Here is a 26,647-nt window from a genome sequence, read left to right on the forward strand (position 1 = left end):
GGCAACATTTAAGTAATGAAGAATTTTTAAAAGGCATTGCCAATAATTTATTATAGGCAGTAACCCACTTCCAGATATGTAAGTGTCCTTCTCTATAATTAAGAAACGCCTTTAAAATCATTAGCCTTGACTTACAAATAGTTTAATTTACTTTTTTCTCATAAGGAACCAGATCTATTTTCTTTTTATTTTAAAGTTTTCAAAAGAGCCTTTTTTTCCCCTTCTTATGATCATTGGGATACAGGGGGGAAAAAAAACTTAACACCTATTACTAATCTGTTTTTAGTGCTGCAACTGGTTTATTTATGTATTATATATAATGCATAATATAAAATATGTGTATAATAAATTATATATATATGTAATGTTATATTTTTTAAATTAATGGCCCAAACTATGTTTAAGCAAAGGATGGTAATATTAGACTATCTGTGTGGGTCATTCATAGTATTTTTCTTTTATTGATTTGGTAATTCTTCAGTGTCATTCAACAGTTTCAATGTCCACTCTTTAAACATTCCTTCAGAATTGATTCTGCACTGTATTAGTAATATATAGCCCAAAATTTAGTGGCTTAAAACAGTAAATGTTTACTACCTTCTGCGGTTTCTTTAGGTTAGGAATCTGGGAATAGTTTACTTTGCTGGTCTGGCTCCAGGTCTCTCATAGGGTTGTAGTTACCCAAAGGAAGAGTTTCTTGTGGCTGGAGGGTCAGCCTCCAAGATGCCTCACTTGCCTGCCTTGCAAGTTCATTCTGGCTGTCAGCATAGTGTTCAGTTCCTTTTCTGGACCTCTCCTTGGGGCTGCTTGAATGTGCTCAAGATTTGGTGACCGGCTTTGTATAAAGTGAGTGATTCAAGAGAGGTTAAAGCTGCAATGTCTTGTTAATGAACTACTCTTGGAAATCACACACTTTCTACCAGGCTGTGTCCATTAGAAGTGAGTCACTAAGTAAAGCCCACATTCAAGAGGAAAGGGAAAAAAATGGAGAAGTAGCAAAGAATTATGAACGTATTTTAAAACTGCCACGTGGACATGTTTAATAAAATCTTTCTCCCTCTATGGGTTATCTTATCTACTGCTCTGGTTTGAGTACTACCTTACAATTCTCAAATTTATAAAGATCTCTCTTCTAAATCACTGACCTGTATTCAACTTCCTACTAGATTTTGTTCATGGCACTACAATCTAATCACTTGCTTATGCCAGAAACCTGGTAGTCATCCTTGTACCCTCACTTTTACCCTTCATGTTTAACCAATCATCAAATCATGTAATTTTTTTTGTCCCTAAACATAGGTCAAATATGTTCTCTGTCATTACCCATTTAAAGCAACTGTTTTATCTTTACTGCTGCAAAATAGCCTTTTAATTTGCATTTTCTTATCTATGCTTAAAATGTTTTCTTAGTAAATTTAATTTTACTTAATACATGGGATTTGGGGTAAACAAAGTATAAAAGGAAATGAAGGAAAGGAAATGAAAGGAAATGAAATGATAAGGAAATGAAAAATAAATAAAAATATAAGCTGTATTGCTAATAGTTTTTAATATCACAACAAACACACACATAGGGCAGGCTGAAAATTTTAGTTTCTGCCTAATGGAGAATAGACTGCACCACATATTTTTGAGTGGATCATTGAATATGTAGAACAATCCATGGAAAAACCAGATTTGAACAGTGCATTGAAGGCTTGGCCCAGGGAGAGATATATATAAGTGCTTGATTCATCTGTCCTGAAACTAAGTAGTAGTGACAGGCATATTGTCCATTTAGTGAAAATCTAAATGAAAATCTTCCTTAAATAGATACACAGTGCTTTTCTCTATGTTATATATATGTCCAGCAACTAAGTAGTACACTCTTCTACATTTTCTTCAGTGGCTACTGATACTCCACCGTCTGCATTTATTCTCCTCTACATCTATCCTCTTCAGCTACTTAATGTTATTACCATGGTTTTAGCCTATAGTCTACTCATACATTCTAGACTCATGAACCCAAATGAAAATTAAACATTCCTGAGTGTTATCCTGACACCTTAAATTCAACATGTTTAAAAACTTAATTAATTATACTGGGTTAATGCCCTCAACCAACTAACTGGCTGCTTACCTCTTAATCTGTGTTTAGTCTTTTACTTATTGATATCCTTTGTCCTAAAATCCTATGTCTCAAGTAGCACTCCCTTCTTTGAATGCTACCCTGTAAAGCCCTAGGGTTATCCTAGCAAATCTCTGACCCCTGTCCTTGAGTCCAGGAGGAATCAATTGACTCTTTGGTCATCAGCTTCTAACACCCTGCTCCCGCCCTCACCCCATCTTTAGACTGGTATCTTTAGTTATCATAACCCACATTCACCAAGAATTTAAAGCATTTTGAGTCAAAAGTCACCAAGCAGGATTGCAGTAGGAAAGCCCAAGAAGAGAGTAACAAAAAGACAGGAAGTTTTAACAACAGATTGGCTGAGGTCTCAGAAAAGGAAGAATAAGAGTGATTTGTGCAGAAACAAGTGAGCAAGAACCGGGAGCTAATTCTCCTGTTGTTTAATCCTTGGTCAGGAGCACTTTTAATTAGGGTTGTGTTCGACATGGAACTTGGGCAATTTCTGAGGTTCTGGACGTCGTTAGCAGAGAAGCTTAGTTTCATTTGCGTCCTCTTAGTCCCGTGGTCAGTGGGTAGTTCCAAAGTGCAGCATCCTAATAGAAGTATACCAGATTTCACATCTGAAGCTTTTCCAATTTATTCAGCCAATGTCTATTACACACCTAATAGGTGACACTCTGTTCTTTGTTACAACAAATTAACTCATGGTATGAAAATGAGAAGGACCTCAAGAATATGCCATCTTTTCCCTGTATTATTTTTCCGTAGCCACTTCACAGTTCCCAGTGCAATATTATCCTGATACAAAATACAACAGACTGTTTTGCAGGCTAACTTGCATTGAATTGTTGACATTTTCCGTGTCTTAGTTTTTTTCTCTAGTAACCAAAGTCTCTCCATTGTTAGCATGATAACTGAATGGTAAGAAAGACAAAACAACAACAACAAAAATCTTTTAACTTAAGCATATTTTTCCATTGGACTTTAGTTGCTGATTAAAGCATTTAGCAGTGTAATTAAAATAATTTAAGTAGCTAATTAGATAATGTTATAGAATAGTTTCCAGTAATACATTCCTTTAAACAAAGCATCCATTATTCAGGAATGCAATTTATCACTGAGTTACTGATACTAATGCAATTATATGTTAAATGGAAGAAAGCATCCACAAATCAACCCCTGGTACCCTGTAAAAATTTCCATATCTGTAACTTTTGAATAATCCTTATAGGCTCAAAAGAGATACATGGGAAATTTGCCCTCCACATTTTAGTTGGCTTTGCCACTCTCTGGTTCTAAATCATGTTTTTGACAGTTAAGACCCAGATTAAAGCTATGTCTGTGTACGCGTTTTAGCAAAATTGACTGATGAGTTTAATCAACCAAATTGTCCACTTAGTCAAACAATGCTTTGACTTTATTATTTGCTTATTTTTGTTTCTTTGTTAAATTAACTTGTTTTTTAACAATATGACTTAATCGGTTAGGTTAACAAAATATAGCAAGATCAACTCAATGTTTGGAAGCAGTTTCAATGTGATTTTTAAAAAATGGCTATACCAAAGTTAAGAAAAAAATTGTCTCAGCAAATGCTCAAAAGTTTACTGTAAAACATTCTGAAAAATTCTGATTTCAAGAACATTTTATTAAAAAAGTAAGCAAAAAATTTCTATTATTCTATTTAAACTGATTGAAATTGTGAAACTGGATTCCCAAATTGGAACATTTTTATTGTTCAATGATTTTATTACTTAAAATGCTATATACAGTAATGAAAATGTCTTTTTCCATTAAAATAGAATCTGAGTATTAAAAAGGACTTCATGTTTAAACAGCCATCTAATTTCTAAATGATAGATAAATACATATATTTTAGGAACCATGGAAACACACATTTCAGAAATTCAGTGTCTATTGTGAGACTACCCTGTCAAAATGTTGACTCAAGAACAAACTTTAAACATATTGTTACCGGGCTTCCCTGGTGGCGCAGTGGTTAGGAATCTACCTGCCAATGCAGGGGACATGGGTTCGAGCCCTGGTCCGAGAAGATCCCACATGCTGCGGAGCAACTATGCCTGTGCACCACAACTACTGAGCCTGCGCTCTAGAGCCTGTGCCCTTCAACAAGAGAAGCCACCGCAATGAGAAGCCTGTGCACCACAACGAAGAGTAGTCCCCGCTCACCACAACTAGAGAAAGCCCGCTTGCAGCAACGAAGACCCAATGCAGCCAAAAATAAAATAAATTTATAAAAAATAATAATTATTACCACCAATCTCTGTGTTAACTCTCTTTGATCAGTGCTCTGGATGTGCTAGATTCATGTGTGTGTGTTTGCGTGTGTGTATCTGTCTGTCTGTGTTTGAGGGGGATTGAGGACAAAACAAGAAAGATGTTGAATGGCAACCAGAATGGAATTAACTGTGCAGTGCAGCTTGAGTGACCTATTCGGCAGTTATGCGTGGGGTCTTTGGTACATGTATAGTTTTTCCAAAATGGTATAGAAATGGGGTAAAAACTAATGTCATTTTCTATTTTGAAATAATAGGTATGGTTTCATAAACCAAATCAATATTTTCTGTAGAGTTTCAAGTGAAAATATTTATAGTAATAAAATCTCTTTTTCCCTATTCCCACTCTTTTTACACTTTCTTGCTTCTCTCCTCCCTTCTTTGCTTTCCACATTTCATGCTTACTAAAAAAGCCATAAGAAAAGGTGAATGTATTTATTTAAATACATTTTTATGTATGTGCCAACATTAGTGAGTTAATCAACTATCAATGCAAATTTATAGCTGTCATGTATTTATCTCTATAATTAATTCTCTTATGTGAAAATCAACTTACTAGCTGGTTGGTAAAGAATTTAAGAATTTCATTTATGTGCTTTTAAAAGAAGACTTGTTGAGTTTTTACAATTAAACATTTGACTGTCTTCCAATAATGTACTGATTATATTCACAGTCTTGGATTGTGAAACTGTTAAATCTGACGTGAAAAGATAGACAGTTTGCTGTATAAAAATGAAATATATATGTTCAGCAAATATATGAAACCAAACAACAAACTAGAAAAACATATTTGCCACAAGTATAAAGGACAACTTTTCAATTTTCTTCTATCCAAAGAACTTTTACGATAACAATGTATAATAAAAAAAAGATGAAGGGTCAAGAAACATATGGAAATATATTTCATTGTATAAAGTGGTGAAAATTAAAATAAGGATGTTATATCATTCTTTGTCTATCACATTGGCAAAATATAAAGGAATTGGTAATGTGTAGTTTTGAAGAGGAAAGTACTGCTGGTGTAAGTGTACATTTGTATTAAGCTTTTTGGACATCTAGTTGTTGATATTTGCCAAATTTCAAATATATTTATGCCTTTATCAATTTCATTTATTAACATATACCATAAAATATATTTGGATAGTTATATTTTTTCTAAAATATTATAGCCAAGGTACACAGGTAGGTTTATACTTCTTGCAGTATTATGACACAAAAACACTGGGACATTTCTTTTTTTTTGAATCTTTGAATTTTATTTGTTTTTTTATACGCAGGTTCTTTTTAGTCATCCATTTTATACACATCAGTGTATACATGTCAATCATTTCTAAGTGCCCATTAACATAAGACCAATTAAATAATGTTTTATATGTATATGTAATGTAGCCATTAAAAATGAGGGATACAACATAGGAATGAAAATATTTCCACCATATATTGTTAAATTAATAAGTAAAATAAATCAAGATATGAAACAATGTGTGTAGTGTGATACTACCTGATTAAAAGTTACTTAAGTAAAACTAAAAGAGGGATGGGAAGAAATATACAATGTTTGTTTTTTTTCTGTAGACAGTTCTAATAGAAAAGTCACCACATTGTTACCTGCTTACCTCTTGACATTGGGGGAAAAGTGTGGGAAGGGAGCTGAAGGAAAATTTAATTTGTCTCCTTATAAATCTCTATTTTCTTAAAGAACGTTCACTATTTCTATAATTAACAAAAAATATACTGATTATGTTATTACCTGAAACAATGAAACTGTTTCAAAATTGAAATAGATTATTTAAATAAGTATATATAAACTCAAGAGCAGTACATTTTTTGTTGTTGTTGTTCATGGTTTCTATTAAAAAACAAAACAAATACACACAGTATTCCTGAGGTTAATCTGAGAATCTTGTTTTACACACCGCATGATATTTCTGTATAGTCTTTACCTCACATACCAGCCAGTGTTTTAGAAAATCCAGAGTGCTTTGTTCCATTTATAAGAAAAATACCTGTGAGATAAAGTTTCTGAGAAATAATTGTTATAGCTAGATTGTTAACAATTCTGTCAAGTTACTGAAGTAAGAGATAGTCTAATTTTAGTTAAAATTATGAATTGCAACTGCTTTATTCCTTTATATTAGTATATCAGAAATGGGTACTTTTCCTTTCTATGTAACAAAGATGACTTATTTTTCTTCCTCCTCCTGGTAGCTTTCAGCCGTGCCCCAATTCCGATGGCTGTGGTCCGCAGAGAGCTCTCCTGTGAGAGCTACCCCATAGAGCTCCGCTGTCCAGGAACAGATGTCATCATGATTGAAAGTGCCAACTATGGGAGGACTGATGACAAAATTTGTGACTCTGACCCTGCTCAGATGGAGAATATACGATGCTATCTGCCTGATGCCTATAAGATTATGTCTCAAAGGTATGATATTTCTAATATTCTTTGTGCACTTAATATAAACTCTCAACATGCATCTGTGTGACATATTGAGCATAGGTACACACAAAATTGTGTACTTTAGGATACTTTGAACTACTTTTTCAATATCAAACTATTCCCCATATCACTAAAATGCTAGTGCTAGAAATTGCAAATGGCATTTGGAAAATATTAGAATGTATTAGATTATTTTTTGTTTCATGCGTTCTATTCTGTGTTCTCTAGAACTGAGTTCATTAGTTGAGAAACTAAATTTATTTTTCAGTTTTTATAAACAGAATTATGTAATTTTCTCCAGAAATTACAGAAAAATTATTTTACTGCTAACAAGGATTTCCATTAGTGTGGGAAAAAGAGTAAAATTTAAATTCAGAGGCAATTTTATAACTATTAATCAAAATATAATAAAGACTATTGATTAATGATTATTTGGCCTTGGAAAACAATAAAAAATATTACTTTGATATCTAGTCTATAAATTAATTTATTTAATACATTTAAACTATCTGAAATATTACCATAGTAAAATAATATAAAGTACCATAGAATATCACTGGATAAGTAAAAGAAAATCTTCAATTCTAAAGAGACTGGTCAATTAGAATCTATACTATAGAAAGTTTATATTAAAATTTCTTGATAAATTAGTTAAATATTAAATATATCTCAAATATTTGTTCACTGTTGTTATGATTTCTCAGAAATCAGTGACAGAGTCATTCATTTACGATAAGCCTTCATACTTTCTGACTACTTGCTCACAAAGTAATTTTTAAAAATTTAATCAATAAATGATTTACTTAGTAAATTTGTTTTTCATTAGGATTTCTATTTAGGCATTTCTTTCTTTTGTTTAAGGACTTCTTAAAATATGGGGGAAATCAAGCATATGTAAAAATAAATTGAATTATAAAAGCAAAGACAGTGGATTTTAAGGATTATCTTTCTTGTACTTAAGAAAGCCTGCCTTATTTTTAACCTTCTTGATACTTAAAATTCTGATATCTACATTGATAGTCAATATTTTTATAAATTTCTGTCGTATAAATTATTCAAAGAAATTATCACATGCCAGGATTTTGATGATCAGAGCATCTGAGGTATACTTGAAGGATAGTGGTCTCTGGGCAAATCTGAGAGCTTTTATTTGTCTATTTCTAAAATGCTGGCTCATGCTAAGGTGAGTGTTAATGAGAAATAAGATTTTAAAATTAGCGATTCCATTTGATGTGTTTGGTTGCATTTGGTTCTTCTTGTTGTCTCTCGTTGTTATATATTGACATACCTCCAACTATAGCTAAATTCTCTGATGTTATACCTAAAAGAAGTCTAATCATTTCGTTGCCTGTAGGTGTTATAATCATCTTTCAGGAGTGGCTATTCCATAAGTAGTATGGAATGGGCACCATGACTAAATTGTTATTTTATTTGTTTCAGTCAGAAAACCAAACACAGGATTCTTCAGAATCCATTCGGGAGGTGGGTTGAGGAGGATTTTCTGCTTTTCTGTGATTAGGTTTTCATTTAAAACGTAGCCGAAGCATTAACTTCACTAGCTCTTTGATCTCTATATGATTTTCACCAAAATTGTTTTAATCCTTTCACTGATATTATTAATGGCTCCCAAAATAAGCCCTTAATCTTATAATTATTGCAAAAAACAGTTACAATGGATCCTCTGGAGCTACTGAATTATATGGGATGCATCTGTAAAGTGACAAATCTGCAGAGTAAAATTGCTTTAAGCACCCTGAGTAAATCATTTGTAGAAGCCTTCCTGGGGGGTTCTCAACTAAGAATTGTCAGTTAAAACAGCTGCGGTTGATTCTCCATGGAGGCAAGTTTCTTGCTTGTATTTAGACCATTAAATGTACTACATTTACACTTGTCCAAAATACATGGAGAGAAGAAATCTGGTCCCATAAAGCTACCAAGATATGGGATGATCATGTCCACTTAAGCTGCTTTATAATGAACTCTCACTGTCACGCCAATGATAGCATGTTAAATAATGTTCATAATTACTAATTATGATATGGGCACATCATATTAATTATGATGTCAACAGTTTAAATAATGTGTTTGAATTAAAATAATAGTAGAAAAAATCTTTTCTAAAAGGTGCTTTAGATTATTGTGTTTTCTTTCATTTAAACTTCTAGAAAGACATTATATCAGTCTAAAATTTGTAAGCATGTCTCTACATGGGAGGATTATCACTAAACTCAAAAAATTATTTGTGTGTCTTTGCATAACCTTGTTAAAAACGCTTCCTAACTTACTTCAGCCTCGTGAACTAGACAGATGTCACAGGCAAGGACAGACATGAAATGTTATTCATGCAGATGTTTGAATACACGTTGAATGAATGCATAAATAAAACTGTATACTAACATGTTAGTTAGGTGTGAAAAATTGGGGACTTGAATCAAAAAGTTTATGACATGTGATTTCCACATGTTTTTTCCCCAGTAGAACTATGCAATCTGATATCTGCTCTAGAGAAGCCAGTTTCCTCACTGCCTTTCAGATTGAGCCTGGTGTTCTCAAATCTAAGTGTATTCTCATGCCATTCTGTCCTCAATTTCTCTGAGTGTTCTGTGCTTTACTTTTTTCATTATACTACCAGAAGACTTTTTCATTATACTACTAGAACACATTTATTTATCCTTCTCAGAACTTCTGAGGCCACTCACCTGTTATCATATACATCCATCATTTTTGCATCCAAACAATAAATGTGTAGTATCATATTTTAGACAGTTCCCTTGTGTAAAGTAAATTGTAGGCTTCTAGAGGGCAGACTTTCTGTTTATCTTACCTAAAACTAACTTTTAATATGTAATAATCAAATATATGTATATATATATATTTCAAATCAAACCAAATATATATATTTCAAATCAAATCAAATATATGTATAAATTTAGAAATACACTGTCCAATTTTGTCATGCCATTTAAAAACTTTCTTAACTTTATGTTCTGAGTCATTTTTGTTTCTTTTTACTTTATATTTATATACTTAAAAATTTAAAAAGATAGTACATATAGGTTTTGAATATAAATGTGAAGATGACTGTTGGCAACTGATAACTACAGAAATTTTACATTTTTAATGCAGCTGAGGTGTTTATGCTTTCTTCAGCTATTAATGGAAATACTTGCATTTTTTTTCTCTTCAATTTTTTTTATTGAAGTATAGTTGATAAAACTTGCATTTATTAATTCTACCAATACCTGAAAGTCCATGATATGCAGTTCGCTATGACAATTACTCTGCAGTTTGGTGGTTAAATAAGTCTGGCATGGCTCCTGTCCACAAAACTGTAGTTTTTTGGCCAATACAAAACAAATAGCTATATCATTTGTTCAGTAATTTATTTTTATCTCAGTTACATTTATTGAAGAGTTCAAAACAAGAAGGAATACTCTTTTACCTAGATGATATTAGGGAGTATTCACTGAAGAGAAAGTGTTAGGCTCGTCCTTGAAGGATTGCAGTGTTAGTGGAACCGGAAGAGACCAAAGTGATATGAGATATATAAGTGGATGAAAGCCAAAAAAGATCGTGGGAAACAGCTTCTCTTCAGTACCCCTTCACCCATCCTTTTCTGTCATGGCTTCACAAGCTTATTGGTGTCTGCTGTGCACAGCTTACTCTCTCTAGGCCCTCTTCCAAACGTGCCTGAAGCCAGCCCTCCACCATCATCCATCCCTATAGACCCAGTACACCTTGACAATTCGATGATAGACTAGCTTGGATGCTATTCCCTTGTCATTAAAAGCTCCAAATGGAGTCCTTCTTATAAATTGGACATAGATTCCATCTAAATGTGGGAAGTTTGAATATCATATGTAATGATATCTTCATGCCAGCTTTTTATGACAAATATTTTAAACATGTGGCATAACAGCCTTATTCTGCATAGAGTTGCCCATATTTTTTTAGTTGAAAAGGAATTTTGAACAAGCATATATATATGTATATGAAGTACAGTGATTTATTGAGGTATAATATATATACTGAAAATTGCACACATGATAAATGTACAACTCAGTGAATTTTCACAAACCAAGCTTATCTAACAACAACCAAGTGAAGACAGAACATTAAGGGTACCTCAGACACCCCACCTTGTGCTTTGTACCAGCCATACTCCCCTCAACCAAGAATTGCTGCTATTGGGACTTCTGTCATCTTACATTAGTTTTGCTCATTTTGTAATTTAAATAAATGGATTCATATAGTATATGCTTTTTGGTGTCTAGCTTCTCTCATCCAGTGTATTCAGTTTTAAATATAACTTTATTGAAGCATTTTTATATATCAAATTCAACCATTTCGAGTGTACAATGATTTTTTTTTTTTTTTACTAAATTTACCAAGTGACACAGTCATCACCATAAGTCAGTTTTAGATCATTTACATCACCACAGTAAGATTCTTCACGCCCATTGTTGTTAATCCCCATCTCCTTCTCCACCCCATGCAATAACTAGTCTATTTTCTGTCTTTGTGTCCATCCCTCACGCATTACTTTTTTAAGCTTAAACCTGAATATTGAAGTCAAGTTAGATTTAGTGGGTGTTTCAGTGGGGATGTTATCAAAGAAATACTAGCAGTTATTCCTGGAGGCATGGACATAAATATGTTGCTTGCCTTTTGAATTATGTTAGAATCAAAGATCATGAATCTACACATTTAAAAAGTACCCTCTTTAGAGTTTTCTATCAAGGAGAGATGTTAAATGTATAAAGTAGGAGTAATTTTTTTCTGATTAAATGAGTGATTTAAGTTTTACTTTTAATCTTCCAGCACCATTTTAGCAATATTACATTTTCACATGTCATAGTCACATCAAGAACATGCAAAAAAGAAAAAAGAAAAAAGAAAAAGAGGCAGGGGAGGGAGAATTGTTTCTCACCTTTCTGGAAAAGTTATGTTTCAGTTTATATCAGTATCACTGCAGGGGATTTTACAGTATACAAAAAGGCCTTTGTTTTTGTTGTGTTTAATCCTGGTGAAGTTAAGAACTCTTTCAATAGCAGTAGAAGAAGAAACGCCAGTGGCAGTTTTTATATGTACATTGCTGAATAAATGTTCTGCAATAACTGTGTATATAGACATGAGTTTTTCAATTTGAGTATTCTCCTTTGCTTCCTTGACAGATTCATTACATCATGTCTTGTATTTCTCTTATGAATTATAACAGATCAAAAACAATCCCACGTATCAGGGACTTTTCCATTGAATCCATCTTCTAATGCAGTAAAATGAACAAAAGAACAGATAGGCATAGAAACAGAAGGAAAAAAAAAGAGGGAAGGAAATGAAGGAAGGAAGGAAGAAAACTCTCAGTCCCAAAGCTCCAAGGTAGAGAATATGAAGAAACTGGAAAGTTTCTATCTGGAAGGCATTTATCTCTTCTTCTCTAATATTTTGTCCCATTTTGATTCTGAGAATACATATTTGATAATATTCTACTAAAATGCTTCCTAGTAATCTTTACTAATATTAACTTAATTTTGAATGAAATTATATGTTATGTATGTGTAGTTTGAAATTCAAAACGTTAGTAAATGATTCAAGTATTTCAGGATAGCTTAGGATAAAAGTTAAAGGGAGTTGTGTTGGCTGTCTCTTACAGGTCTTGGGGAGTATTAACCCTTTGTGCAGCCATTTTCTAAGCACTGTTCATGGAAATGTGGAATCCCTGAGTCCTTTCTTGGGATTCCACAGGGTCCAAACTATTTTCATAAAAATTCTGACATAAAATTTGCCATTTTCATTGTATTTGACATAGGCACTGATGGTGCAAAAGCAGTGGTAGGTAACTGTGGGCATCTTAGCAGGGATCAAGGCAGTAGCAACAGTGTACTTTTAAAAATATCTCAGTTATTTTAATTTCTAATATGATAAATATTGATAGCTATAACTCATATAAACTGATAGTCTTTGAGAATCTTAATTATTTTGAGAGTTAAAAAGGTCATGAGACAAAAACTTAGGAAAATCAATGATTCATCAAACACAACTATTTTTTCATTTCTACTTATTGGCTGAAAATTAGTAATTTATGTTTTGTTTTCATTGTTTTTACATTGCATAATACTCATTCTATTTGCTTTAAAATCATCTAGACATTTTCTATGAGTGCATTATTTTTGAAGGGAAGAATATCTGCATGTTATAGAGTAGCCCCTGCTAATACAGAATCAAATGAGAATTAGACTCATTGCCTGAAAACTACTAACATAATTTTCTGTTCAGACACTCATAATTTTCATAAAATTATGAAAACCTCCTTAAATTAAAAATAAAATGATTAAAACAATAGAAACTTAGAATAGCTAATTTTTAAATAAAAAGTACTGCACAGGTTAACTTTATGATTTTGTAGGAGGGGCGAGAGAGCCCTGCCATGATATTATTCTAAACACAAATATGTTGGAAGAACTAAATTTATAAGTATGTATACTGGGAAAAATATTTTTCTATTTAATGTATTGTTGATGTCAATTTTCTTTTTTAAAAAGAGTCAACCTTGTAAAGACAGAGTTTAAGAAGTTTTGGGCACTCTTTGTTTCCAGGCACTCTTTAAATTTTCTGAGTTCTTTTTAATTTAGCAATGTTAATGGTAATTCCAATGCTTGTAGCCATTAGTAAATGCATTGGCAAACAAACTAAACAAAATAAACCTAGAAAGGACCTAGAAATACAGGTAGAATGAGAATGATAGATTTACCTGGAATTTGCCCTGTTTCTCATAGATTTATAAAACATAAGAATCACTTTTTTTCATTCATAGTAAATGATAATCATAATCGTTTTCCCACCTCTAGCTTTTTAGAAATTTTATACTCTGTGGTCACTGTGTAGAACTTGACATCTTGTGTAAAGTGTTTAGAGGTATTACCAAGAGAAGAAACATAAGTAGTTTCTGAAAATTAGAGAATATAGGATAAAAACACTGAAGCAATTATCTTTGAGTATAGCTTAAATCCAAATGGAAAAGAACTAAGCAGATTATGAACATAAATTCTGTCACTGATTAATGGGATGTCACTGGACTCTGGAGGAAAATAATTTACAGTGATATGTAGCAGATATTCAGAATAAATACCTCAGTTTCTCTATCATTACAATGATTTTAAAGATTGCTGAGGATATTGGGGCAGTGGCTTTCGAAGTACTTTGCCTTTCAGTTTTTGTTTTACTGATGAGGAGGCTAAGTTACAAAGAGTTAAGAAATTTACCTGAAATTACTTAACTTACTGTATGATGGTGCAAACATACCTGCTCTCTTTGGGCACAAAGCCTGTGATTTTTTTACTGTGCTCTTTTTTCTTCTTCTAAGACACTAAGAATACTTTTTTTTTTCTCTTGTTTTAAATTGGAGTGTAGTTGATTTACAATATTGTTTTAGTTTTAGGTGTACAGCAAAGTGATTCAGTTATATATATATATTTTTTTTTCCAATTATTTTTCTACTATAAGTTATTATATCGAATATTGTTCCCTGTGTTATACAGTAAATCCTTGTTACTCATCTATTTTATGTAGAGTAGGTTGTATCTGTTAATCCCATACTCCTAATTTATCCCCCCCCTTTCCCCTTTGTAACCATAAGTTTGAGTTCTAATTCTGTGAGTCTGTTTCTGTTTTGTATATAGAATCATTTGTACTATTTTTTTAGATTCCAGGTATAAGTGATATAATATTTATCTTCATCTGACTTCCCTCAGTATGATAACCTCATACTAATTGCTGCAAATAGTAATATTTTATTCTTTTTTATGACTGAGTAATATTCCATTGTGTTTATATACCATATCTTCTTTACCCATTCATCTGGTGATGGACACTTAGGTTGCTTCTATGTCTTGGCTCTTGTAAATAGTGCTGCTATGAACATTGGGGTACAAGTATCTTTTTGAATTAGAGGGTTTTTTTTTTTCTGGATATATGCCCAGGAGTGGGAATGCTGGGTCATACGTATGGTAGCTCTATTTTTAGTTTTTTAAGGAAACACCATACTGTTTTCCATAGTGGCTGCCCAATTTACATTCCTACTAACAGTATAGGAGAGTTATTATCTGTAGACTTTTTGATGATAGCCAGTCTGACAGGTATGAGGTGGTACCTCATTGTGGTTTTGATTTGCATTTCTCTGATAACTAGTCATACACTAAGAATAATTTTTGTCACAAGGAAAGGTCTTTTCCCTTTTTTAGTACATCAGAAAAAGCAAGTCAGACAGTCAAATCCATCCACATTTTATATAATTCCATCTGTTGGTCAAACAAGAGAAGGGTTTTAATAAAACCAACCTTACAAAATTGATCAGTGTAGCCATTTAGTTTCATCTTTAGGAAAATATCCTTAATATTTAGGATATTATGTGCTTGAATAAATAGAAAGCATATTCAGTTGTTATTGATAATAATAATACCTGTTAACATTTATTGTGTGCTTTTTATTTGCCGTAAACTCTGGTAATGAATTTACCTTTCATTATCTCATTTATTCCTCTCAATAACGCTAAGAGATACATATTGTTATCACTTCCATTATACAAATAAGTAATTAAAGCACATAGAAATTAACTTGCTGAAGAATTTATTTTAAGCCAATGTACTACTGCCGTATTTGAGCATTTGGGGTTTTGTTTATTGTAGCAAGGATGATAAAATGATAAAATGTTAAGATTAGTTAAGAACAGTGCTCCTGATTATGATCATGATGGTGAGAAAAGAAACTCATTCCATCTCATGGAAACATTCAACCAAATATTGGATTGGTTTGTCTCAGGTTTGATTAATGTTCAATTACAGCCGTACATAGATTTTTTATTATTGAAGTTTTTGATAGAAATGATTAAATTATTGTGAATCTGAAACTCTCCAGCCTCTCAACCCCTTTTTTATTTGAATCAATTATGTTTATAAAATGTTTTGTATGATGTCATGTTTCTTGGAAAAACATGCATTGATAGAACAGAGCCAATTGTATTACTAAATATTCCAGCTGTAACCGTATATAAAACAATATTTATTGAGAACTTTGTATGAGCCAGGCAGTGTTCTAAGTACTTTATATGGATTAACTCATTTAATTCTTTGTACACTCCTATGAAATGGATACTATTGTTATCCTTACTTTACTGATGGGGGAACTAAAGCACAGAGAGTTTGATTAACATCCCAAAGTTACACAGTTACATGGCAAAGCTGCAATTTTAACCTAGGAAATCCAGCTTCAAAATCCAGGATAACTACTACAATCTCTTGGCTGGTGTGCTCTGTCTAAATTATCTATTTTTAATAAAAGGCCTAACCCAGGAAACAAGTATGAACCAGTCACTGTTCCTGAAAAGAAAACACACATGTGTGTGCGTGTGTGCATGTTCACCCACACACATATGTACACCGTAAGTGGTTTGTTGTCATATTCACATACAAATAATGAAAACATGGCATGAAACTTACTAAATTATATGACATTTATTTTCTGCCTTAGGATAAGTTTTCAAGAAAAATCACTCAAGTACTTGTGATAAAATTTTTCATAAGAAAAACTATGAAATCAGATTTTGTTATTGTTTTTAACATTTTAGAGGTTATAGGGAAACAATTATCTATAGAAATACTTCAGTAAAGGTGAACTTATGGGTAATAATGGGAGTAATACACCAGTTTCTATATGTGTATGGAAATAAAAGAAAATAGGTATCAGTTAATGTGCAAACTTTAGAACAGTGAGGACTCATGAGAGAAGCTAAATATATCATGTGGGTAGTTTGAAATACTTGTAAATGAAAAAATGTATCATGCCAGCCTTTTTTAATCAAACTTGAATGTAAGTAACAGTGTGCATTAAAATTTCTAATGTTTTATATAATGAGATTTTAAACAGCATTAAACTCCACAAAGCTTTTGATAATAGTTATAAAAATGAAAGTGGATCTTTATTTGTACCACAATATGGTAACTTTGCTTTATTATAGAGGTCAGTTTATTCTTATTTGATATTTTCCATTTTATTTTTCATTTTCTGCCAGGTTATGCTGAAAACATATTGGTAAATTTGCCTCCATGAGTACTCTATTAGACACAAGCTTTAACTGATTTATTTTTTCTTTATTATTAAGAATATGACTGAATAAAATATAGTTAATAAATCATTCTGCATAATACATTTTCAATTTCTCATTATGTGATCTGATTAGTTTAACTCTAAGAAAAATGGTATTTCCCAAGTTGTTGGGGAATAACCATTACTCTAACATTTGCTAATATGAAAAAATGAATTTATTGATACCAGTTTCTGTAAAATTAGATATTTACTTTGTCACGTGTGTTGCAGGAAGATATGTAAATCATATTTATTTGTAACTTGCTTTACCAAATGGTAAAAGCAAAATATATTTCTTCGTGCATATGGGCTTATTTCTATATATAAATATATGTTTGTGAGCTTTGGCTCAAACGGACTTTGATCTTTCCAAAAATGCTGGTACCCATGACTATTAGTACTATCAACCTTATGAAAATAAACATTTGGAACTGTTTCTTGGACTTGTTAGTGTATTGAGGAAGTAATATTAGGAAAAGAATATAATTCTACAAAAATATTGCCATATAAAAAGAGAAAAACATACTTCAAAAGTATTATAAAAGACAAAAAGAGAAATTAAATGGCTATGGGTTCAAACCTTCAAAGGTAACAATATAGTAATGTTATGTGAAAGATTTATGAGTCCTCTACCAATATGAACATCTTATTAAAGACAATATTCTAATATTATCTCCTGATTTAATGGCATTGACTTTTTTATTTCATAGTAATAGTAGTTTTTGTTTTAGTTTCAGAATTATGCCCACCAAGGCCAGACAACATGCTACATCCTTGAGCATTTCTGTTATATATGAATATTTATATATGTGATTCTGATATATATCTAAATGTTTCTAATTTTATTTAGATACTATTTTTTATCTTATTTCTCTCCCCAAACCACAACTTTTTGTCTTTCCATTAGAATATGCTGTAAAAGTACCTGTAACCAGTTTCATTGCTTACAATTTTCTAGACAGTGTGAATTATTTCTCTGGAGGTATTTTAGAAATTAGGTTCACAAAAATGTACTCCTTTTTTACAAATTAGTCTCTGCAAAATTTGTCACATTAAAGGCCTTTCACCTTTCCAAGGAATTCAAGTAGATCATTCTTGCCTGAGGAGATAAGATTCTGAATTATTTCCAAATTCAGGTCTTAAAAAACAAAACAAAATAAAACAAAACAATAAATAGAGTCTTTCAAATGACTTTACATTCAATTATTTCCTCCAATAGCATTTCCCTGCTGTGACATAAAAAAAAATACTACAACTATAACAACAAAAATTCTATATAGTCTTTCAACAAAAGACATGGAAAAACATAAATTAATAAAAGCAACGCAAGCCCACATGGATATTGGAATGGAATATGAGCTTCATTATGCAAATTAACAGAAAAAAATGTGTCTCAGAATAAGTTGTGAGGTACATAACATGTATCTAAAATGTTACATTATTATATGTAAAGGAAAAGATAATTATCCATGTGATATAATTGAATACATATTTTATAGCTGTAATTGCATTATAAAAGGTCAGCAACAAATGACAAAAAGGATCTGCAACATAAATCTTATCCCCCAGATACTTTTAGTCCATTGTACCACAATTTCTTGTGGGAAACAATTGAAAAACATGTTGTCTTGATGGTTATAGCATGAACTCAGTGTATCCTTAGAGTGGCAGCTTTGAAACTGTTATGTCAGCAGTGTTGGCATTACATGTGTATACAGACACATGTACACAATACAAATAAAAGAGAACATAACTTCTGAGATATAAGTATAGAGCATTTATGATATGTATTTCTTGAATGCAGATTAATTTTGAGAAAAAATGTATTTGCCCTGGAATCACATAGTTACATCATTATCTAATGGGTCAAGATTTCAGATGATTTTCTTTTTTCTATCGTTTATTAAGTAGAGGGATATGTTTCTCATCCATTTATTTGATTATTTTATTTTAAAATATTTTTTATTTGTGTTAGGATGATAGAGCAGGTATACTTATTTTATTTTACTGTTGATGGTACTGATGCTCAAACAGATAAAATGATGAATCCAAGGTTAAATGTGACCCTGTGCCTTTAAGTTTATTTATAGATTCACTAATCTATTTTTAAAACTAGTTTATTTGGAAAACAGATTGACTCATATTTGGTTTTATGAAATAAAAGTATGTCTTTCATTTATTAGCAAAATGAAAAACAGTTTAAATTCTTAGACTTCACAATTCAAAAATAAAATTTCCTAATTATAAGTGGAAACAAATTGGAAATGAGATATTCAACAAAGGTGTAGAGACTTTTTAAGAAAAAGGTGTCTCTTGGAGCTCCAGAATTATATTAGCTTTAGGAAGATGTTTAGAAACCACCCCCTTACTCCTCGGACACGTATGCCTCATCTTGTAAGTTCAGCATATGTGCTTTGAAATCTTTGCAGCAGACTTTGGTTTGAAATCCAAGACATGTGTCCTGGTGCACATTGCTTCTCTGAGCAAGTTAGAAGTAATATACTTGCCTTGAAGGGCCATAATGAGGATAGAAAAGTTTATGTTTTTTCACATGTATAATAGCACAATGTTAAAGTGGTTATTATTATGACTAGAGGTAAATGTTTCTGTATTATCGTCTATTGTTGAATGAGGTGTCAGTCTGGATTTTGATGTTTGTTTTCCTATGTAAGTCAAAAGAGAAGTGCTTAAAGAATTCCTGTCTCAGAAAGACTCTCCATTATGTCTTTAGCAATACATCAAGTTCATATTCCAAAGAAATATGATAGGATTTATTTACACTTGTAAATGTTTGTCTTGCTGTACTTACTTTAATTTTTTTTTAAATTTTATGATCTCTGTATAAAGAGTTCTGGTTCTGGGAAAATCCTTAAAGCACATGAAGTTTATCTTTGAAGCCAGAAAGCTTTTTTTTTTTGAAGGCTGGGTTGGAGGCTTTACTTCTTTATGTCTGGGACCTCAGGCCTCATTTTTTTAGTATGTATAGTCTCTCTTCCCTATCCTAGTCTTTGCTTTATAGTCCTATATAAGAATGCCATTACTTTCTTACTTTAAAATTATCTCTGAAGCTAAGAATTGTTCCAATTTCAGGTGAAGCACATGCCTCAAAATGAGGGAAGAAGGCTCACCAAAGTTATATCTGTATGGTCCTGACAGAGAATGAGAGAAATAGATGCTGGGGAGGTAATCAAAGGCAATTCAGAATTTTATGTGGAATATCACAAAATGATTTACCCTTAAATAGGAATAATGCCAGGTGTAATACTGTATAATATATTACAAAGCTATTATTATTTCTTGAAAGTGTTTGCTTCCCTCTTAGGAGTTCATCTACATACTCACAAAAGGCTATATTTCGAGCTATGAAAATGTCACTAGCTTGGCAAGAAATGTGGCTTGGGAATGTCTCCACAAATCATTTCTTTAGTCTTGGCATTGAATAATCAAATTTTGTAGATTTTCTCTCTTCTAGTTAAGGAAGTTATTTCAAATAATAATCTTCGTAGATTTTTTTTTTTTTAATTTATTTATTTATGTATGTATGTATGTATGTATGTATGTATGTATGTATGTATGGCTGTGTTGGGTCTTCGTTTCTGTGCGAGGGCTTTCTCTAGTTGTGGCAAGCGGGGGCCACTCCTCATCGCGGTGCGCGGGCCTCTCACTATCGCGGCCTCTCTTGTTGCGGGGCACAGGCTCCAGACGCGCAGGCTCAGTAATTGTGGTTCACGGGCCCAGCCGCTCCGCGGCATGTGGGATCTTCCCAGACCAGGGCCCGAACCCGTGTCCCCTGCACTAGCAGGCAGATTCTCAACCACTGCGCCACCAGGGAAGCCCCTTCGTAGATTTTTAAAGGAAGTCTTATACTTGTGAATTCCGTCTCACCAGTGTCATTTCATTCTGTCCTTATTGTTGGAAACATCTTGATAGACCACATAAGGAAGAGTCACCCACACACTGTTTACATCAGTAATTAACAGAGATAGAATTTTAGGAGGGATTATAGGCAGTGTCATCACTCCGGAATTTTCCTCTTAATGAAGTAACTAGCACGGTGGGCAGCCAGCTGCATTTTTAAACCCAGCAGGCAAGATTGTGAAATAGAAACTATTAAGTGTCAGAAAGAAGGGTTTGAATATAACGTTTGCTACTACTGAAAATGATAAGAAGCTCTCTTGTAAGGAAATGCCTCTTGGACAATCCAGTCTAGGACCTTAGAAAACTTCAGGGCTCTTTCCAAATACGTGTTGCCATACATTTTCTAGTAGAGCTGGACGTTTTGTAGGCTAAGGCCACAAAGCCTAAATAGGATCAGAATTCTCTGTGGCTTGTGAAGACCCTCCTCCCTAAGACTAGAACCAGAATTATTTAAGTAGGCTCTTTTACATATACCTATAGGTTTGGGAATAAAGTAGTCTTCTCTCAGCACTGAGGTATTGATATTTTCAGAAGGAAAAATTGAAAAAGGAACAAGCAGCTGTTTGAAAAACTAAACATACTAACTCCCATTCCTCTTAGTTTTTTTCCCGCCTTTTCCTGACCTCTGGTCTTTGGGTTAATGGCACCAATGGCTAAGAATGGTTCCGATCCCAGGGAGGCACATGCCTAAAAATAAGGGAAGAATGCTCACCAAAAGTAAATCTGTATGTTCTTGATAGAAAATGAGAGATACAGATGCTGGGGAGATAATCAACACTATCCATCCCCTACTCCAAATACAATTCAGTATTTTATGTGGAATATCATAAAGCGATTTCCCCTTTACTGGAAATAACAATGCTAATCACAAAGATTCAGAATCTCAGAATCTTTCAGGTGTCTGCAGTACCACCTCCCCCACATGAACCAAACCAAGCCAAAGAAGATAAACGTTGTTCCCACATGGTAGTACTTCACTTTTGAAAGAAAGAGAAGCAGTGCCTCTGTTTCAGTCTCATAGCACTGGATGCCATATGATCTGATTGGAGATCCTGCCTGAAAGAAGAGATTTTTGGCACTAATTAAATTTGAATTCAAATTTTAGTTTTGTTGCAAGTTTTACATAGGCCTTTGCGAATTCTCCCTCTCTTTTCATCACTGATCTGAGGAGACTAATAATGAAGGCCTGGGCTGGCACTCACCCCTGAGTATGTGCTGGTGATTCTGACCTGAGACCTGGATGCCTCCTTTATGTTGGCATCGGCCTTCTACTCCAGCTTGTCAAGGTCAAACTACTGAAAGAAACTAGATGTGGGAAGCACTGGTCAGGTTTCATACTAACCGCAACCTCTAAAATTACTTAAAAAATTTAAAATCAGTGGTATTTTTGCTCGGAAATAAAATGTTTGTAAAAGTTAAAAAAGAGAAATGCCATCACATTTTGCTCTTAGTATGAAATAACTAACGAATTCAGTAATGAAAGTTTTTAAATGTTTAAAATTTTGTATTATGACAACAGAAAAAAAGTCTTAAAACAATGTAAAATCTCAAATGATCTCTTCTTCCCCTTTCTTTAGTTCAAATTGCACTTTTAAATTTGATAAAACAATTCTATATGTTCTACCATAAAAATAATTGCTGCAGTTTTTACAGCATCCTAACTTCTCTTGTTAACACATATACTAAATGAACCATTGTTAGATATTGCGTAGTAAATGGTATAATTCATTTGTAACAGAAAAAACAAATAAACAAACAAACAAAATATATATATACTGCTTTTAGCAGCAACCAAACACTTGAAAATCATTTTCCATTTCAGTCTGAATAAAAAAATAAATAAAAAGTCTATTATAAACATATGAGGTCTATTAATCTACCAAAAATTAGGAAACTTATTCATTATAGGAAGAAACTACTGTGCACTAAAATGCAAATCAAAAGTTCACTCTCCTGGTTTTTTGGAAACCTTTAAACTTGTCTTATTTGAAAAGACAGGAAAGGAGAGAGTCAGATATTAGTGGAAAGAGAAAGGTATTTCTATTTAAATCCCCGGCCTTCAAGAATGTAACTAATTAGCTGCTTCCAAGTTGTCAGCCTTATTACCTGGCTAAGGTTTCCAAACCAGAAAGGGAGGAAGGTAATGGAGCCTTCGTCACCCTGAGGGCAGGGTAGTGGAAGGTGGCATGCATAGGGAAAAACCATAGATAGACAGCTTCCCTTGGTCTGTGTGCATCTGGCCTGTAACTAGTGTTCACAAGAGCCCGTCTTTAGCTTGTTTGTACCATCCTTCACCATTGCCATTTCCCCTATCAGAGAATGTAAATCATTTTAATAGTAGGCCCAAATAAACAACCTATATGGTATATACATCTCAAAAAAGGTAAAGCGATGCATGCCAACCAAACTAAAATCACTTGGATTGTCTACTTCTTGGGTCATCAGGGGTTCACAGAAGATTGGGAAAAGAAACTGCACTTTATTGAGGACATTTTAGTTCCTTGTACCACCTCAGCAGAACTTTGTCCAGGCTCTCCTTTTACCTTTGTGCCTTGACTGTGGTCCTTTGTGGCAAGATGCTTTGGTTGGTAAAACATAATTTGGAACAAAGGATCCACTGAAGTGGAGGGGAAAAAAAGGAAGAAAAGAAGGAAGTAACTTTTGAAGAATTTGGATCGTTGAAAAGTAATCTTTTTCACTTTCTGTATATATGCATTGAGTAAAGAAGTCTGTTAATTTTGTTTTGTGAAAGAGACCTTGATGTTTCATAAGAATTGTCAATAGCAAACATGTGTCTGCAACAATAGTAAATAATGTGATGCTACTTCTTAGAAGGATCTGGCAGCTCCACTTGAGTCATTTGTAATGAATGCAACGATATGTACTCTCATTAATCATTCCATATTCTATACAAACACTATGAGGTACAAGTAGTTCAAATACTTATAATCTAGGGATATGATTATATTATGGGTAGTTCAAGATCCTTGATTTCAAACTAAAAGCATAAGAAAAACCAAAAGCCTACTCTGTTTTGTCAATAAAATTACTTCGATACAAAAAGTACAAGTTTTACTTCTCAAACATCCAACAAATACCCACAGTTTCTATATTGCAGTCGACCTTTATTAAAAGCTTATATATGTGAAATGAGTATTGAAAGCTGATGGTAAGCAAGTCCAGGCTTGATGGCACAAATAGACTCAAATTAACCACAGAGATAAGCTATTACTAAAGGTACTTCCACTTAATGCACTTGTGCCACGAATCCTGATAACTGCTAGGAACTTAAACATGACTAAAATTGTTCCTCACTATAAGGAAGTTTAAGGGAGAAGATTACATAAGCAATTAAATTGAATAAAATGTGGTAGATACAGTAAGAATGATACAGATAACTAAAGGACTAAATGAAAGGGCTCCTAATGTAGCCTGAAGTGTACTGGGAAGCTAAGGGGTAAAATCTTAGCTAAGTCTTAAAGTGTACATGAGAAAGGCATCAGAAGGGTATTAAGGGCTAAGGAGAGATATGGGATTGCACAGATGTGAAGGGAACTAACGTAGTTCAGTGACACTGGAAGTTAAACTGTAAACCAGAGACTAGGAAAACATGAGGTATATAGAGGCAAAATAATGGCCTTGACTATCATGTTCCGAATACTGGATTTTATAATGACTGTAGTAGTTTGCTAGGGCTGCCATAACAAAATACCACAGACAGTGTAGCTTAAACAACAGATATTTAATTTCTCACAGTTCTGGAATTTAGAAGTTTAAGATTAAAGTGTTGGGAGGTTTGTTTTCTCCTGAGGCCTCTCTCCTTGACTTTCAGATGGCTTCTGTGTGTCCTCACATGGCCTTTTCTCTGTGCATATGCATCCCTGGTCTCTTCTTTATATAAGGACATCAGTCCTATTGGATTAGGGCCTGTCCTGTAGCTCATTTAATTTTAATTACTTCTTTAAAGCCTCTCTCTCCAACTATGGAGGTTAGGGCTTCAACATATGATTTGGAGGGACACAGATCTGTCTGTAACAGTAATTATGAAAAGGGTCCCCTGAAGGGTTTTAAGTGAAGAAGTAAATTCCTGCGTTAGGAAAATTTGTGTCTAGATGCATAATGAAGATAGATTTGAAGGGGAAAAATAATGGAGGCCTGAGGACTAGTTAGAAGCATATAACAAGTTTTTCGCTGTGAGAGGCTTGATCTAGGGCAGTTGTAGAATGAACGGAGAAGGGGAGACTGAGTTGAGAGAAATCTATCATTAATGGGATACAGAGGGTAAGGGGATAAAAAAATAAAAGTCCCAACTTCTGTCTTACGAAAATAGATAGTGCTACAAGCCGACATAGAAAGGGAATAAAAACCGACCTTCAGCGCTGGACCAATCTGCCTCCACTGCCTGTCTCCCACGGTTGCCCACACAGCTTTGCCTCTTTGATCCTGTCTCTTTGTACTCCCAGACTTGCTCCTTCTAATCCAGTCACGATGGTGTGTCCTTGAACATGACAGACACCCACCACCTAACAATGCTATGAGTTGATCAAGGTAACAGCATAAACATTGTTCTCATTACCTTGCTGTGGAATGCTGTAGACAAAAGTACATACAGAAAAATAGAAAAACCTCCTAAGTACAGTCAGCATTATAAATAAACTGAGAACAAAACAAAACAAAACAAAAATCCCAAAACAAACAAAAAGTGAGGCAAAATCAGAAATGTAAAAGGGAAAGAAGTAGCATTTTGCAGACTCATTCAATCAATATTTGTTTATTTATGTATTGAAATATAAAGACAAACTCTGGTGGTTTTCGGGTGATAATGATAAGAGATGTTAAACTAGAGATAGGTACACTGTCTAGAGGTTTGCCATTGGAACACTAGCTATGTGCAGTTAGGCCTTTTTTATTAAGGAGAAGTCAGAAATTGGAGTTTTATAAAAATCTCCTAAATTCTATTGGATCACTTAAAAAATACATTAGGTGGGTTGTACAAAGTATATCTGAAGAAGAGATTTAGCTTGTATTTGACTGGTGTCTACTAGAATCTGGGGATTCAAATATGAATTATCATGAATGATGATTATTACTTCAAGAAGTCAATGAATAGGGCTCTATTTAATCTTCTGTTTAAAATGCCTTTCAGTCATTCAAGGATCTTAATTAGTGTAGACAATCTCTTAAATTCACAGAACTGACAATATCAGGGTTTGTTTCAGTTTACTTTCAAATTCACAACATGCACTTACATTCCAAGATTCTTCTGGGTGGTGGTAATGAAAGGAGGACCTAGAGACCATCAGGGTATAGCTTTGCAACACAAACTGGAGTTATGTCAAAGCTAGGTTTTCATAATTACATTTGGCCAGAACCAGATAGTAAAATAATAAATGATTATAGGCTTATTAGAAATGTTTTCCCTCAGACATGATGTCATTAGAAACGGTATGCCTTCACTTATTTGTAATTTGAGAAGATGTTGCCTAAGTACAGCAAATGAGGCAGGACAAATTATCTTTGATTTTCATAGTTGAAAAATATGGAAACATAACAATTTACAAATTTTCAAATATAACTTAGTTATTCAGGGACAAAACACCTCAGATTTGTTACAGAGATATTCTTGTATTGATTTGGCTCTTTTGCTGGCATTTTCACCTACTTTACCCTAATTGTACATAAGTGTAAGGGTGAGAAGGAGGTGAAATTTTCATCTATTAATATTATCTTTTAAACATGTGTCTGTTT

At 33.2% G+C, this 26,647-nt stretch overlaps 1 protein-coding gene across 7 annotated transcripts in view; it reads left to right on the plus strand.

Annotated features, from left to right (window-relative positions):
- The window catches only part of ADGRL3 (adhesion G protein-coupled receptor L3), an 858,517-nt gene that overhangs the window by 385,508 nt on the left and 446,362 nt on the right, over positions 1 to 26,647 (plus strand). For all 7 annotated transcript variants that reach the window (XM_061192347.1, XM_061192340.1, XM_061192343.1 and 4 more), the window contains one exon: positions 6,613 to 6,826. In XM_061192347.1, coding sequence (XP_061048330.1) covers positions 6,613 to 6,826 — 214 coding nt within the window. The remainder of the gene's footprint in view (positions 1 to 6,612; positions 6,827 to 26,647) is intronic.

Source organism: Eubalaena glacialis, chromosome 5 (genome assembly GCF_028564815.1).
Source record: "Eubalaena glacialis isolate mEubGla1 chromosome 5, mEubGla1.1.hap2.+ XY, whole genome shotgun sequence".
Lineage (NCBI taxonomy): Eukaryota > Metazoa > Chordata > Mammalia > Artiodactyla > Balaenidae > Eubalaena > Eubalaena glacialis.